The 16,219-nt window shown below is 38.5% G+C and overlaps 1 protein-coding gene across 1 annotated transcript in view; it reads left to right on the top strand.

The window, feature by feature from the left end:
- VWF (von Willebrand factor) overlaps nt 1-16,219 on the top strand; it is a gene marked incomplete at its 3' end in the record, with an annotated part of 145,307 nt that overhangs the window by 93,000 nt on the left and 36,088 nt on the right. The window contains exons 34-38 of the mRNA XM_080343088.1: nt 2,801-2,978; nt 6,696-6,916; nt 7,915-8,107; nt 8,623-8,964; nt 15,575-15,780. Coding sequence (XP_080199214.1) covers nt 2,801-2,978; nt 6,696-6,916; nt 7,915-8,107; nt 8,623-8,964; nt 15,575-15,780 — 1,140 coding nt within the window. The remainder of the gene's footprint in view (nt 1-2,800; nt 2,979-6,695; nt 6,917-7,914; nt 8,108-8,622; nt 8,965-15,574; nt 15,781-16,219) is intronic.

The following is a 16,219-nucleotide window of genomic DNA, read 5'->3' as shown; positions in this document are numbered from 1 at the left end:
AATGGTAGCCTTTAGGAGGATTTCATGTTACTGCTTCTGTCAGACAGAAAGAAGGGGTTTTAGAAGACTGCCAACATGGTAGCAATTGCCTTCTGGAGCGGGTTTTTGAGCATCCGATGGTGCCTACAGGACACCATGGAAATGCTCTGCCTCTGGTGTTCAGCATCCACACTCTGAACTCCTCTTTTGGCTCACAGGCAGCAGCATGCCATTGTTGGCCTGCAACCCTCTTCCAGCAGAGTCCACAAATCCACAGAGATGAAGGATCAAGGCTCTTTCCTAATTCAGAAAACACAGGCTCTTACATCACATCCATAATATTCCAGGCGTTACTCAGAGAGTTTACTGCAGGAGGCTCAGTTCCCTGAGCAGGATGTCTGTCATGCACCTGGAGATTGTGGGAACTGTTCTGTTGCATTTTGCAAGGATATCAGAGTTCTCAGGATCAAAACTCTATGACTAAATCCTATCCATATCAAGCGTGATATGTTTGGTTTTTTTTTAATTACCTCTATGGTTGAAGGAAGATTCATGGCTAAGGTCACTGTTAGTAGCAGAAGGATGGAAGATCAAATGTGCTAGGGCAGGCCAAAAAGCCGTTCAAGACACTATATTATGTGGCCAAAAATAGAAGAATGTACATAAGGAAAAATAAAAAAGACAAAATTCCCTGAATTGTCCTAGCCTTGAACAGTTTGTGACTTGGGGACATCCTGAGCTATGAGTGGCAGTCTGTTGTATTTGATATTGCTGGATATTTTTCTCCTCTGTGTTTGTTCAGTCATTCTTTGAATCCATAAAAGTTTCTAGTATTCATCATATCCAGTGGCAAGGAGTTTGAAGAGTATTAAATACAGGCTGTGTAAAGAATCAACTTGCCAAATCAACTTGCCAGCTGATGGAATATGTGAATTATTATGATAGGTTATGTGTGGTGGGTTTTTTTTTGTTTGTTTGTTTGTTTGTTTTAATGTAGTCTTGTTCTGATTCTTTTAAGCAGGCATAAAGGTGGTAATAGAAGTGCAGGTACTTGTCTTGTAATGTAGCACTTCATCATGAAGTGATCTGTATAGTAATCTTCTGCATTTCGAGTCTATATATGATGGTAAAAACTACATTCCTAAGCTAGTAGTTTCCGTAACATGACTTTTCTGATACTGTTCAGCACTTGCTTTAGATAAGAGCAAACAAACAAACAATACACAGACGAAATTAAAGGGAGCCAGCAGATGAAGCCACTCGATGTACATGACTCGCTCTCCTGCAGATGCACAGTAAGAGAAAATGTGTGCAAGTCCAGGTCTGTAGGTTCAGAGCTCCCTCAGAGAGGAAGTCTGAGGCTTCCTCTGCTGTGTTGGCAGGCTCATTGGTTTCAGCAGACTTGTCCTTCACAATTTAGAAACCTCTGCTTTTGCTTTCCTTTCTGTCTTTTTTTTTTTGCTCTTATGATTTGATATCAGTTGGGATTTAGGCCTTCTTTGTCTTCAGAGTCCCTGTGTTTTCCTCTAGGCTCCCAAGCATGAAAAGTATTAAGTCACTTTTAGGGCAAGTTGCCTTCTCAAAGTCCTGCAACATACAGAACAGGTCCAGTAAACTGACTTGTATTTAATGTGTAAATTTTCATGGCTGCATATCTGGCAGTTCTCTTTTAGACTTGATGGTAAAATGTAGCTCAGACATACAGAACAATACTTTTACATCACTATTTTTGGTTTGCACAGTAGTGCCAAGAATAGTCTGTGAACTATGTTATGGTTACTTAGGTGTTTTATCACTTTCCTCTTCTCTTTCATGGGAATGATGGGTACTCTGAAAAAGGGAGAATGGGAGATGACCTTGCTCCATAACAATCATCTTCTCCTCACATTGCTGCTTGTGAATATCAAGCATCCAATTCATAGAATCACTGTCTTGCTTGTTAGTAGTGCTTCTCTACTCACCTCTGTAGAGACAGGTCTGGAAGACAGGGTTATTCTTGGGAATGCAGACCTCAGGGCTGAACACTTTGTTTTGAAATTCATTGATCCTATTTATGTACTTTGGAGCTCTGAGAAACTGGGGCCAGAGAGCTCAGCTTTTTGAAGATATGAAACTTGAGATATTCCAGATTGTGACTACATCTATTTCTGTGTCATTTAGATGTATGTAATCCTACAGATGAGAATATATTTTACATTTCATTTTTAATTTTACAAAACCACTATGTATATCTAGCAACATTAATCTGCTAAAGGAACAATTTCCATTCAGGAAGGGAGGAACTGTTTTAAAGTTTTGGAGTTGTGGATAAAATACCTAGAGTATTCCATGGCTTTCTAGTTTGGAACAAATACTGTTAATTCCTGCTGTGCCGTGACCGTTTGTGCTCACAGATCTTTCTAAAATAATTTCATGGCTTATAAAAACTAAAGGCTTTGACATGTAAAGAAAAGCTAAGGGTGAATTCTTTGTTGACTATGATATCCATGTGTGCTGTAGGAAGGCTAGGCTAACAATAGATGGAGTACCAGATACTTAATTCTGCTGTAACAAAACATCTCCTGTTCTAGAACATTATCTTTTGCTTGGAATTTTAGAGTCTATTTCTTATAGTGTTGCTGATTTAAACTTCCTTGTCCTCATGAAGTCTTTAGTACACTTCATTTTATTATTTAATTATCCAAGGCTAATTTGAGTAGCACTGCTTTCAGGGTCATTTTACTTGTTAGTTGTAGGATCATGACAGCAGCCAAGTTTTGCATTTTTCTCCCCTCTGCCCATATTCTTTTCAACTGTTAAATATCCACATCTCCCTATCTAGCCTGGTGATAAATGGACATTACCAGACCAGTGCCACACTGTGACATGCTTTCCAGGAGATTACACAGTTCTGGAGAGTCACCAAATTAACTGTGAGAGGATGCCAAAACCAGTGTGTCACAGCAACCTTCCTGCTGTTAAGATTGAAGAAACTTGTGGCTGCCGATGGATGTGTCCATGTGAGTATCTACCTTTGTGTGTGTGCCTCTCCCTCCCCATCGGTTCAAATGTGTATCAGTAGTGTAATGCTGAATGTAGCCCCTCATCCATCGTACACATCAAAGATGTGTACCGAGATGAGAGGAATTGATGCTGTAAGCCAGTGGAGTTGTCATATGCAGGGACAGGAGTTGGACTCGATTATCCTTGTGTGTCCTTCCCAATGTAGGACATTCTATGATTCTATGAAGCAAACAGCTAGGAGCATGAGAGTGTCACTGATGCCTGGAATGTGTGATGCTATTTGCAAGTTCAAGGTCACTGAGAACTTATTTTTCACATTAGCATAGCTACAGTGTTTTATCAGAGAATCTCACGCTTGATTTCCAAAGCTGTGTGAACTGGGAAGGAGGGAGGTATGGAAGAAAACAGAAATTTATCTCAGCAAGCTGTAAGCAAGTGATGTATTCTTGGTCCATCTCCAGGCTTTAGGGTTTGGTCTGACCTCAATCAGGCACATACGTTGAAGAAACAACAACCAAAAATGTTTCCTGCCTTCATCAAATCTCACACTCAGTATCTGAGCAGAAACAGTGAACACTGTGTGATTAGTGCCTTGGCTTAGATGACAGGAACAAAAACTAAGTGCATCTACTCACATTTATAGGGTGGAGGGATTCAGCCCTGATGCTGGTGATCCATTTATTATTAAAAAGAGAGATTCTTCAGGGAAATTCCACATATGTGAAGGGAAGACTTGAGGGAGGAAAAATGATGATTTCAAGCAAAAACCGAAGCTGGAGCCTCCAGATTGCCTCAGTGCCCAGACATATGCTCTGAGAACAGTGAAATGGTGTCAGTCTGGGGTAAAGGAGGAGCAACGTCTGGCTGCATGCAGCATGGCACAGGGCATCACTCCATGGCTGTCACAGGGAAGAGCACTTCATGGGGGAAAATGGGGCAGGCTTGGCCACTGTGTCTTTTGGAACACCTCTGCCTGAGTTTGGGGACTGAGCGTTACCTCCTCTCTGTGGGAAACGCACTATAGCTATAGGCTCGATTTCCATAAAAATCAGTCAAGATATTTATTTTTAATTAAATATCAAAAAGATCAGCTCCAGTAACTCCTAAAGGGCGTAGCTATACAAAATAATGCATTTCTTTTGCCCAGTCTTGCATGCTATTACAGCTAAAATTTGCAGAGATGTCCAAAACAGGAACCTGTGGGTGTTATAGCATTTAAATCCTGTTCAGAGCCTGAATCTCTTTGGCTTTGCGTCAGCTTAGAGGACTGTACTCTCCAACATAATTCTGAAAATCTGGCTTACATCTAAAGTAATATGATTACTTTTGAAAAATAAATCAGAACCCTATATATACCTTCTTTTTAAAATGTATAATCTCAATTTAAAATATCCTTTGCTGAACTGGCTATTTTTAGAACAATTTCTTCAAGTCACTGTTTGGAATACCAAGGCTGGGTAGCTAGATTTTGATCCCTGAACTGTTAGACATCCAAAATTTTAACACTTCAAGTTTTCACATTTCTTAAAGGTACATTTGATTATCTAAGCCCTTTAAAACTAACATTTCTGCTTTGACATAAGTATTTCAAAATTTAAAAAACAGCATAAATATTTTAGTTCAATAATCATAAATATTTTGTCATGTTTCAAAGATAATCTTAGTGATATCTACCCATAAAAAGTACATTTATAATAATTTTATCAATCCTAAATACATTGATAGCAACATGAAGGCATTACTTTTGGCATTCAAAATGTGTCTTCCTGAAGATTTTCTGAAAGGACGAAATAAAAATTACTATGAGTACCATTACCTGATTATCATGAAAAGACCCATATTTAACTTGAGATTGCTCCTGTTTAATGTGAGCAAACAATTATTTAACTCTTTATGAATTTAATGAGCCATGATACCCCGTTTTTTTTTTTTTCCCAACATGGCACAGCTTGTGAGGGAAAGGTAGTGAGATTTTTTTTATGTTACAGGAGTCAATTAAAAAATCCTCAACCCCATCTAGTTGATCAACTACTCATGTGTAAAATACTCTTTTTTCAATGACTACTTATCAAAACCAGGATGATGCTGTATCAACTAAAGCAACATCCATAGTTGGTGGGAAGGCTAATTCTGATTCCATATGTGCTGAGGTCTGAGCCAAAATAAACTTTAGAAACTGACATAGCAAAGTAGGTGCTCATTAGGAGGTGAGTGGTATCTACCTGTTTTTGCTGGTCAGGCAATCTGTGCTGTAGGAGCATGGCAGTGCGTGTTTAACTGCTCTCATGATTCAGCAGAGTAGTATTCAGTTATTCAGAGAGCTAAAACATACTTGGAAATTATTGACTGGCAGTTCAGATGATATATCAAATGCTTTTGCAAAGGGGGAGTGCTTGAAAAAGTGTTCTTATGTCATATAACTGGGTTCAGAGAAGAGATCAGGAGTTACACCATAAAAGTGATTGCTTGCTGAACTAGTTAAAAATTTTATAGCAACATGATTTCCAATGTGTGATTCATGGCTACTGGGTGGTTTTGGATTACGTTTAAATGGACAAACGGGCTGCATTAATACTGTTTTTTTTTTTTTTTACAGAACAGTTCCGAAAAAATTTAAAATATTCCTATTATCTTTATAATTGTTTTATTGCTAACTTGTTTCATTGTTGTTTATATATTAACTTTATAAGCAGGTACAGTAAAATATCTGAAAACGTTCTAGTGCTCCAAAGGAATGTATCTCTTGATAATTCAGTGCCTCACAGTACACAAGATAGGCTTGATAGGCTTATTTTTTTTTTAATTTTAGTTTAGTTTAGTTTAGTTTTAAGCAGAAGTTACTGCTTGCTATTTTTCCTGGGAAATTGAGTTTGAAAGTCAATGCATGGGAAACAGGTTATTCTCAAATCTCAGTTGGAAACCAAGTAGCTGAACTATTAAGAATGAGAATTTTCTTCCTACATATTTAGCTGACATTGCTTTTATTTTCCTTATTATCTTTAAGCAAAGATTTGAAAACATATGAGTTAGATGCATCTTTCTGCTCAGGTTTTGTTCTGATACTTGTGAGATTATAATTGCCCTCACTTTCCAGTTTGTGAAGACAAGGAGGTATTTATAACCTAATGACCAGGACATTGAGCTGTCAGTTGACCACTGATTTATCCTGTGCACATTATTTCTCTGCCCTTTTCGTAGTTCCTATAAAAAAAAAAAAAAAGTCCACTGATAGCGACTTTTGATGTGTCTGATAAGAATGAAATAGTGTTATTTTATTTCAAATGTAATACTGTACAGAATAAAATGCAATACCATAATAAAAATGCAATACAAAAGTTAAAAAATAGGTATGTTACAGTCTTTCTACAAATAGGGAAGTGATTTTCCCTGCTTTTATTTTTCACATTAATTTTCTTAATAAATCATGTTCAATGCAAGTAAATTTCATGCAAAGGGATTTTCTTTGAGTTTATCCAAATATTTTTAAATAGTAATTACTCCAGATAAAGATACTACAAAAAGATAAAAGCATGTAATGAAGTATTTACCAAAGTTTCTTGTCAAGGATTTGCAGCAGAATTTGCATTTTATTACCTTTCTAGTTTATTCAATTAATTGTTTCCACATGACCATAATGACTGTAAAGAAATAGTCTAATTTGAATGAAAATGAATGCCTATTAGGCTTTCTTTTTTTTTAACGTTGATTTACAGGTGTCTGTATAGGAAGTTCGTCTCGACATATTGTCACTTTTGATGGGCTGAATTTTAAGCTGACTGGCAACTGCTCCTACACCTTGTTTAGTGATGTGCAACATGATGTTGAAGTTCTCCTCCATGAAGGACCATGCAGAGCAACACCAAAGATGAACTGTATGGACTCCATTGAAGTGAAACATCATGGTGTATCTGTTCAGCTCTTCAGTGACATGACAGTAAGCTAAATACAATTAAGTGATCCATGCATTGTCTGCTTATATTATAGAATTCAGGTTATGAGGAAAAATTTTTTCCCTTAATTCAGTTTCTGTTCCCCTTGCAGCCTATTCTTAGGCTTCTGAGCAAACAACTCTTTTCCATTTCATTATACAATCTATAGTCACATAATGGGTCTCACACGTTTATCCTCTTGTTCTCCTTGTTGCGCTGGTGTGACAATATCAAGAATGTGGGATTTGGCAATGTCTCCCTTACACTTCTTCCAGAAAGGCAGGGATTATAGATAGGACATACTGCATGCTGATTCTCCTGTTTTGGCCGGCAGCCTTTACACAGTGTTCTAATTTGGTGCATGGAAGAGCAGTCTGTTCTTCACAAATCTATGCATGACTGGCTAGTTGAAGAGTTACGGAGTTGGTTCTTACCTTGTATGCAGATGGACCTCAGCATCAGAAGAAAGGCCAATTTAGTATGCATCACATCTATTTTACACGCGGAGAAGTATTGAAATGCAATATGGCACATTTTTCAGTCTCTGGGTTCCTTAGACATACAGCAGTTGACTAGTCTGCAAAGATGATCTCTTCTAACTCATGTAGCAAAATAGGATGGATCAAAACACCTGCACCCAGTTCTGCATGGTGACGGACCATCTTGAGTTTCACTGAGGATTACTAATAATCAGGGTCTCTAGGCAGTATTTTAAATTCCTGGTGTTAGATTGCTGGTCTGTAAATACGTGATGATTAAGAAATGCACCCATATAGGAAAATGTTGAAAGAGTTTTTCATATAGTACAGAGAATGAAGGTCAATTAATTCTGTACTTTTTCTAGACTCAATAGAAAGGTTCAGCTTGCAAAACTGCTTCTTACATCCAGATTCAGTCAGATCTTTGAGTACTTGTGAAGCGAAAATGTATTTTGATTGTAAGATTGGGCTGATTTTAACTGCTTGCTAGCACTGATGTGATGATCTTGCCTTTTTGAAAATAGGTGACTGTTAATGGTGAAAGGGTTCATATCCCCTATTCTGGCAGCCTGTTTGAAGTCACTGTCTATGGAGCAATAATGCATGAAATCAGGTTCTCCCATCTTGGACATAATCTCACATTTACTCCACGAAACAATGAGTTTATTCTTAAGCTTAATTCAAAGAGCTTTTCTTCAGGAACACAAGGGCTTTGTGGTAAGTTTGAACAATAGTAGTTTTAACAGCTTCCTACTTGGGCTTGAACTACTATTTGTATTATCTCTCATTTCACTTATTTGACATTATCTTTTCAAGAAGACTTTTTTTTTTTTTTTTTTTTTTTACTAGACAAGGGTTTAACTTTGAGTTCTTACATTTCTTACATATGCATTTCTGTGAGAGCCATGACTTATGCTTGCAGTGAAGGTGAAAAGTTTTTGATGGGTATCACTGCCTGGGAGTATTAATTCTATCCTATAATCTATCTATTGTATAGCTTATATCTCTGTGCCATAACCTATATTTCCTATATTAAGGAAAAAGAAAACCAGATCCAGGGTCTTTATGTCTCTGTTGATAACAGCTATAAGGTAGATAGTTCATTACTCTTCTCCTTGGCAATCACAGAGCAGCCTCAGCCAGCTCTGTTTGTCCCATGCCTGTTTTCTCTGGGTTTATTTTTTTGGTGACTGTATTCAGACTTTTTATTTTCCTTTTGCTTACTCTCCTAGGGGTGTGTGACCAGAACCACGTCAATGACTTCACATTACGTGATGGCTCTGTCACTGCTGACAGCAGTGTGTTTATCCAGAACTGGACAGTGGAAGACCCAGGGAAGATCTGTGAAATCCAGAGAGAAGACAGATGCTCTGAGCATGCAACAAACCACTGCCACCTTCTGCTCTCTGATCGGTTTGCAGACTGCCACAGGGTAATCCCCCCCAACATATTTTACGAGGCCTGCGCAGAGAGCAGCTGCTATGAGGATGAAGCCTGTGAGATGATAACTTCCTACGCTCACGTCTGCAGGGAAAACGGGGTCTGCGTAGACTGGAGGACACCTGAGTTTTGTCGTAAGGGTTTTACTCTGTGTTAAAACTGATAAAGAAACTGTCTTACATGGTGATGGTGGTGACAATGACCATCAGTGCAATATTTATTTTTCAATACCATGTAATGGGGCAGAAGTTCCAGATCATGTTTCCCATAGAAGTCATATCGCACATCTGATATCTGGTTTGTCGTCCACTAATTGCATACTATGGAAAAAGTGTTTATTGGTAAACTGCTATCAAATAAAATATGAGACAGTTATGCAAGGCTAGAGGGATAACCTATGAAATAAAAATATCATGAAAGCTGTGCACAGGTAAACACAGTTATGTGACAGTACCTGACTCTGCATCCACCAAGCTACTGAGGGGTCAGGTTTGGACCAAGAGTCTGCTCTGATTCTGCCAGACAGTTTTAGCTGCAGATATCATTGCTTTGGTACAGACATTGAAAAATATGTGCAAGGCAGACAGGGAAACTCATAATTTGGAGTAGTAAAACCTCTTCGCAGCCTGTCACTGTCACAGATGAACATAATGGCACAAAAGATGACTTTTCACTGTAAGTCTCACAATTCCCCACACTCCAACCAAAGCGTAAACCTTTAAGACCATGATGGAAGAGCCAGTGTGATTTTAAGTTTCTACTGCAGTGACAGATGGGGAAATGGCCACTCTCTGTGGCGTCTTCTTGCTGATACATGTCAGCTACACTGATCAAACCAGCTGTAATTTGCTTTGCAAATCTGTTTCTACTTCTAGTTGTGTTTTGGAGGTGAAACGTCTGTCCTGTGAGAAAGGAGTATAGCAGGATATGCGTTTTGCAAATTACCCAAAGCCCAATAGAAGCAGGACAAACATGCTAGTGCTAGATTCTGATGGCTGTTGCTTTATATGCCTACTCCCCTAAATACTTACGAACACAAGAAGTTCTTCCCTATCTTCCTGTTTGTTTGGTTTGGTTGTTTGTTTTTGTTTTGTTTATATGTTCTTCTTCCCTTTTATGAGGCATACCCAAAGCTCTACCAAAAAATGTAACATATAGATAAGTACAAATAATTAACTCTTGAGGTGGCTTATTCAACATTTTATCCTGTTAGCCTGTCTGAAGTGATTGTTACAGACATTCAGATATTGACTCATAGTGTTTCTGTTTTAGTCAAGAATCTGAAATGTGTATGTCTGTAGGCATTTTCTTTCCCAACTAGCTGCTCATACACTGTCTTGATATTCCAGTTTAGTCAGTTCTTGTTGCCTTACTTTCTTTCTCTCTTGCTACACAGATGATTTTTATTTTGAAAGTGAAGAACCAGCATCCTAAAGACATGATACCACAAAAACTCAGTACACATTTCGGTTTTATTTATGGTTTAATTCAGACTAAGGGAATGGTAGGATAGGAAGTCAAGAACGTGAATGTGAGTTTGGCCCTGAGCCTCCAATTAGTGTCAAGCATCTTCCAAAGATAGGCTACTGAAGAACGTGCTACTGTTGCAGACTGAGTCTTTCAAGTAACAACACAGTCTGTTTGGAGTATAGTCCTAGAAAACAGAGGGAGAACATTTCCACACATTTTCCAAATTTAGTACTTCAGTCAGACTTTGCAAATGATAGTGTCCAAGGCTGAATGTCGACAGAGTACCTTAATAACTCTGCAGTTTTCAAATTCCCATCGTGTTACAGAGCATGTACAAGGATAGACAAAGAGTTGCCCATTTTAACACTAGTTGCATAAAACAGTCATTCATGTCCTGGCAATAGCATCATTGCCAGCATTCTTCCTGTAAGCAGGTGCACATGTACAACTGCCAAAAATAAAATGGCCATATACAGGGACATTATACAGGTTACTTTAATGACTAAATAGACAGTTCAGGCTAATCACTCTACAACTACATGTTTAATAACAATGGTATGGTTTTGGAATACTTGTTCTCCTTCCCCCATTCCAGTGAAAAGGTGTTATTTTTGTAGAGTTTGATTTGGGGTTTTTTCAAGCCATATTGGGACCTTTCAAGCAGTACAAGTCCATCCTGACTGCTCTGCCCTGATGGATGAGTATACTCACTGGAATATCTGATAAAAAGAGGGCCAGTTCCCCATCCCATGCCAGTTCCACTGCCTGAGCTTTCCTTGGTCCTTTTTGTGATGTGTGGTATCCAGTAGACTCCAGCTTTGTGTCAATGGATAGAAGGAAATTTTACACTGAAGTGAGAATGCATAGTGAGATTTTTTTTTTTTTTATTTTATTTTTTTTTTTTATAATGTCCATCCACTCCCCAAGACCTCACACTTATTAGGCTTAAATTACGGCAGCCTGTAGCTTCTGCTGATAGCCATGTAACGCTGAAGCATAGAATATGCATCTCTAGAGCAGATTCACCCCACAGTGAATGCCTGCTAAATAGAGTCTCCACTTCAGTGAGAGTACAGGCTTTATCTCAATATGAAGATCATACGGATTTCTAACAAATTACTGCATTAGTAATATCAAAACATGCTGGGATTCAGCTCTGTGTGGAAAGAAAGCTTTATTCACATGGAAATGAGATTGTTTATATAGTGATTAATGAATGGACTGAGATACATTCATTCTGCGCTTACAAAAGAAATGGCAGCTCATGTGAAGGTGCCAAGTCACCTTTGAACTGTGTAGCTCAAGTAATGGTAGCAGTCAGCAAATTTTGCTTACAAAGCAGAAATACTCAGAAGATAAATGACAGCTGCAACAGGAACAGTTGTTAATTTTCATATGCTGATGTTTCCATGAGTGCTTCTCAGCAGCTCTTTAAGCTCATTCAGTGCATTGCGGACATGCCCTCTAGGTACTTGCCAATACTAGCTTGCATGTGAATTACATTTAGATAGGTAGTTGATGCTTCCATGGTATATGAATCAAACTGCTAGTTGGGACTGCCCAGTAAAGCTGTGGGTCTTTGAGGAGGATGTGGATGGAACTCAGCAGCTGCAGGTACTTTTGGAAAAGTATTTCATTTGGAAACAATGTTTTTCATGGGCCATTCTGGTTGTTGAAGTGTTTTCTGTCTTTCATTGGATTGTTTCGCAGGGCCAGGTTAGAAAGCAAATGCATAACAGGCTGTGCCTGCTCCACTGAGGAGCAGTGGCATCTGGCAGAGAAGCAAGAACAAGGACCAGGAGGAGGAGAGAGATGGGATACAAGAAACCTGTAAACCACTTCTGCTAGTAAAGGATTTGTTTTTTGGAGCTACACTGAGATTATCCACTCCTGTTCATTCTCTGTGTAAGCAAGGCATGCTGCTTATCATAGCAGCTGAAGGATTTAAACCATGTTTTAGAACTCAACAGTAAGGGAGTGGCTTTACAACTGCCTTCAGCTCATCTGGGACAGTTTTTCTCTTCCTCCTCCAGTCATGCATTCTTATACTTCTTGCCGTTCTGGCAGTAGTCTTCACATGCTACTTGGTGAGCTGTGAAAACTGGCTATAAAAGGAAAAAAGTGACAGCACGAAAGAGCAGCTGAGGTGAGGAGATCAAGTAAGAGAGGGAACTGCCCCTTTTATTGGCAGCACTGACCTTAGTTGGTTTAATGTGGCCTTGAAAACACTCCCAAGAGCACTGGAAAAACCCTTCTAGATATATTACTTTGGGTAAAGAGGATTGTTAAAGGAGATTTAAGAAAACCTTGTCTGAGCAATGCAGGGAGGTTGACTGGCAGCTGATGAGCTATTTGCTCTGGTGTATTACGCACTTCAGCTTCATTGGCACTGGGGTTTTAGCTGTCCTCTTGGCTGCACATGGCAGTACAGTGAGGCAAAAGGCAAGCCAGCAGTATGTGACCTCGGGAGCTAGATAGCGAGCTGCTAAATTTGTGCTACTGATACTACTGATATAAAGGACTGGAATGGTCACCTGGAAGGACATGTTCCTTTTTCCATGTATCACAAGTCTGAAAAACACTCCCTTAAATATCTATTTAGTACTGTAACCAAGGATGCTTTGTCTTACCTGTTTGGGCCTCAAATTCAGAGTGAATGCCATTGCATACTATCACTACATCGTTCACTCTGAATTTAAGTGGTTTATTTTATTTTGATGGACTTGCACCTTCTGTAGATCCTCATAGGGGTTATTTTCTCTCAACCAGTATCTACTAGGAATGACTACTGTAATTTGATGGAAAAATAAGCAGTCAAAAAAATGACAATACCTCAATATGCCAGGTGACCCTTTGAAATGTACTATCATAGGTTTCTGGGAAACTTTTTGTTTCTCCTCAGGTTTTCTTTTACTATTCTATTTCCTGCTTACAAGAAAAGGTCATTTTTTTTTTTTTTTAATGGAGCCCACAAGCTTGAGATTACAATACAAATAAGTGACCAAGTAGCTTCATACAGGCTAGTATTTGACATAATTTCTTTTGAAACTAATTTGACTGAAGAATTACTCTTCTATTACTTGGGTTTCAGCCTTACCTCCCCTTTTTCTAGTACCCACAGTCTTTCCCTTTTTATTCAGAAGCAATAAGAATTTGAAGTGAGCATTGAAATAGGCAGCCAGAAGGATGGCTTGTTGAAATATTTTTTTCTGAGTCTGACTGGGGAGTCCTTAATGCCTCCTCACATTCCATACACCTGCCAGAAATTTCCATACAAAAAGCAGAGTTACCTGTAAGTCATGCCGAATGTAGCCAGATCTCTGGAGCAAAAGGACAATAATATGTCAGAGGTGGCTCTATGAAAAGATGTTCAGGATGGTTTTCCGTTGATGGAGTTTATCCCATCTCTTGACACTGCTTATGCACATCTCATTCCCATGACCCCAAAGACGGAGGTGACTTCAAAACAAGCACGTTCACACTATAACCACCTCATTTCTACTTTCCTTGAAAAAAACATTGCTGATTTACATGGGCTTTTTCATAGCATATCTGAAGGCCAGTGCACAGTTCTTCATTGCATTTTTCACACACCTGGCTTCTTAATGCCAGTCAAAAGAGGTTGAAGGAAAAGGGGCTAATTAGCTACGTGATGTATGTTAGAGACTTAAACACTGGCATTGATTCTGCATGGCAGCTGTGCAGGTTCTATGCTGATGTACATCAGCATTAAACTCTAAAATAAATTAATATAATTTTGTGCAGAGAAGGTTTACTAGATTTGCCTTAGGGCTACTGGCAGGTAAGCAAGATGAAAACCAGTGTGCTGAGTATTTTTACTGACACTGGAATAAAAAAGTAGATGACACACTACCTTAACAGTTGCTGTGGATGTATTTTCACTCATTAGAACTGATGTGAGACAATCACAGGCAATAAGCACTGGTACTTACTGTAGTCATCTGGTTTACAGAACTGTTTCTGGGGATGAGTTTTTCTGGAAAACATCTAAGTAGCTGTTAGTACAGGTTTATAAACAGGCAATTTCTCCTCTTTTACTTGGATAGACCTTTTTGTGGTTTTGGAATCAAACCAAAGCATTTCATTGTGGGACTAGACACTCTATCAAGTTCCTGTGGCTTTTCAAATTCCTCTCTATCTGCTGAATTATGATGACTATCCACACATACAATCATAGACTCCAACACACTGGAAATAATCAGCATTTCAGCATGGCTTGAAACAGAAAAGGGTTAAAGTTAAAGGTTTTTATTCTGTTTCCTTTGGGTAACTAGGGTGTGTGTAGGCACTTCAGCTGATGAACACTTGCTTGATTGAGAGATTAGATCTTCATTTGGTAATTTCCTTACAGTGTTTTTTTCAGTCAACTGGAAAAAAACAAAAAACAAAAAAACAAAAAACTAAAACACAACAAAAAACAAACCAAACCCCTCACAGCAGTCACAAACTGGGAAATAAGAAAAACTTTTCCTAATTGAAGCTATAGAGAAAAATAAAGTAGACTTGAGGGAGCGTACAGTCTGGAAGCTGTATCTATAGGTTTCTTGAGTAGTTATAGCCTTAGTTTTATTTGTCCTTTTAGAGACAATACTCTCAGTGTTGTGAATTCATCAGTAAAAATTTATGTGTTGGCTTAGGGAGGAACATAACTTTCCTTCGTTCAGTTAATTCCATTAATAAAGCAATTCAGTTAATAAGGTGTAAAAATCCAGCAGGTTCAGTTTTGAAGTATCAAACTATTCTTTTTGTTGGCTTTTTTAGTTGCTTGGGAACACTGTTGCCTATCGAGTTGTCAAAAAAATCTCTGTTCAATGCTTGAGTCTGTCCTGGATATCTCCTAACCATGTGCTGTTATCAATGCTTCTTTAATACATGTAAGGGTGGTTCTAAATTTTTGTTTCCCAGGGCTGAAAACAGAGTCAGGCTATATGTTAGCTCATGTAAGCCATTGTGTCATTATCAGTTTAAGTCACACTTTGCTGATTCATGGGACCTGAAAATGTGGCTTGATGTTTTCTTCATGGACTGTAACTTAAGCAAATGCCTTCAATTGCTTTCCACGGTGGATTTTGTTAGTTTTCAAAATGTATTAATATACTCAAAGATGTTAGTGGAGTGGCTGCAGAGGACGAAGTCCGTTCATCATATGATGGCTTTCAAAAACTTGAACAGAATTCTAAAGAAAGTGTGAGTAGAAACACTAACCCACATTTCAGATCTTTATCTAATGACTACTTTTTCTGTCTTTCTCAGCAATGAAATGTCCCACATATTTGACATATGATCACTGCCACAAAGCCTGCATAAAGCACTGTGAGAATACTACCAAACTCAGTGTCTGCAAGGATTATCCCACAGAAGGCTGCTTCTGTCCAGATGGACAGGTGATTTTTAATGACAGCTGTGTTGATGAAGGAGTCTGCACACAATGTGTCGGTGAAGATGGCACTCACCATCAGGTAACTATATATTTGGCAGCTTACATTTGTGAGTGGTTGGGCTTTGTACTTTTGCAAGTAAATCTGCCTTATAACTCTAACTATTTTCCCCTTTGGATACTTTATTTTCTAACTCAGTTCCTCATAACTGGCTGGCTGTCATCCCTATGTAGCTCTCCTGGTGTGAAATTGGCTGGGATGGATATAAAATTCACAGCTGGAACTGTACAGACCTGGAAATGCATGACAAATTTGTGGGGAGCGAAGTGTAGAGGAAAGAGAGGAGGAACTGGCATAAGTCAAGATTTACCAAGATAAACACCTCTATTCAGCAGGGTTTTACCAATAATGACAATTTAATCATAAATCTGGAAACCTTACTTACAATGTATTTTCTTTGCAAAGCTTGCTGAAATGTTTTCAGTGTTTGGTGAGGAGCAGTGAGATGAAGATGACCTTA

The sequence above is a fragment of the Nesoenas mayeri genome (assembly GCF_963082525.1).
Source record: "Nesoenas mayeri genome assembly, chromosome: 1".
NCBI lineage: Eukaryota > Metazoa > Chordata > Aves > Columbiformes > Columbidae > Nesoenas > Nesoenas mayeri.
Note: the sequence above shows the minus strand (reverse complement) of the source record. Positions and strands in the feature narration are given on the sequence as shown.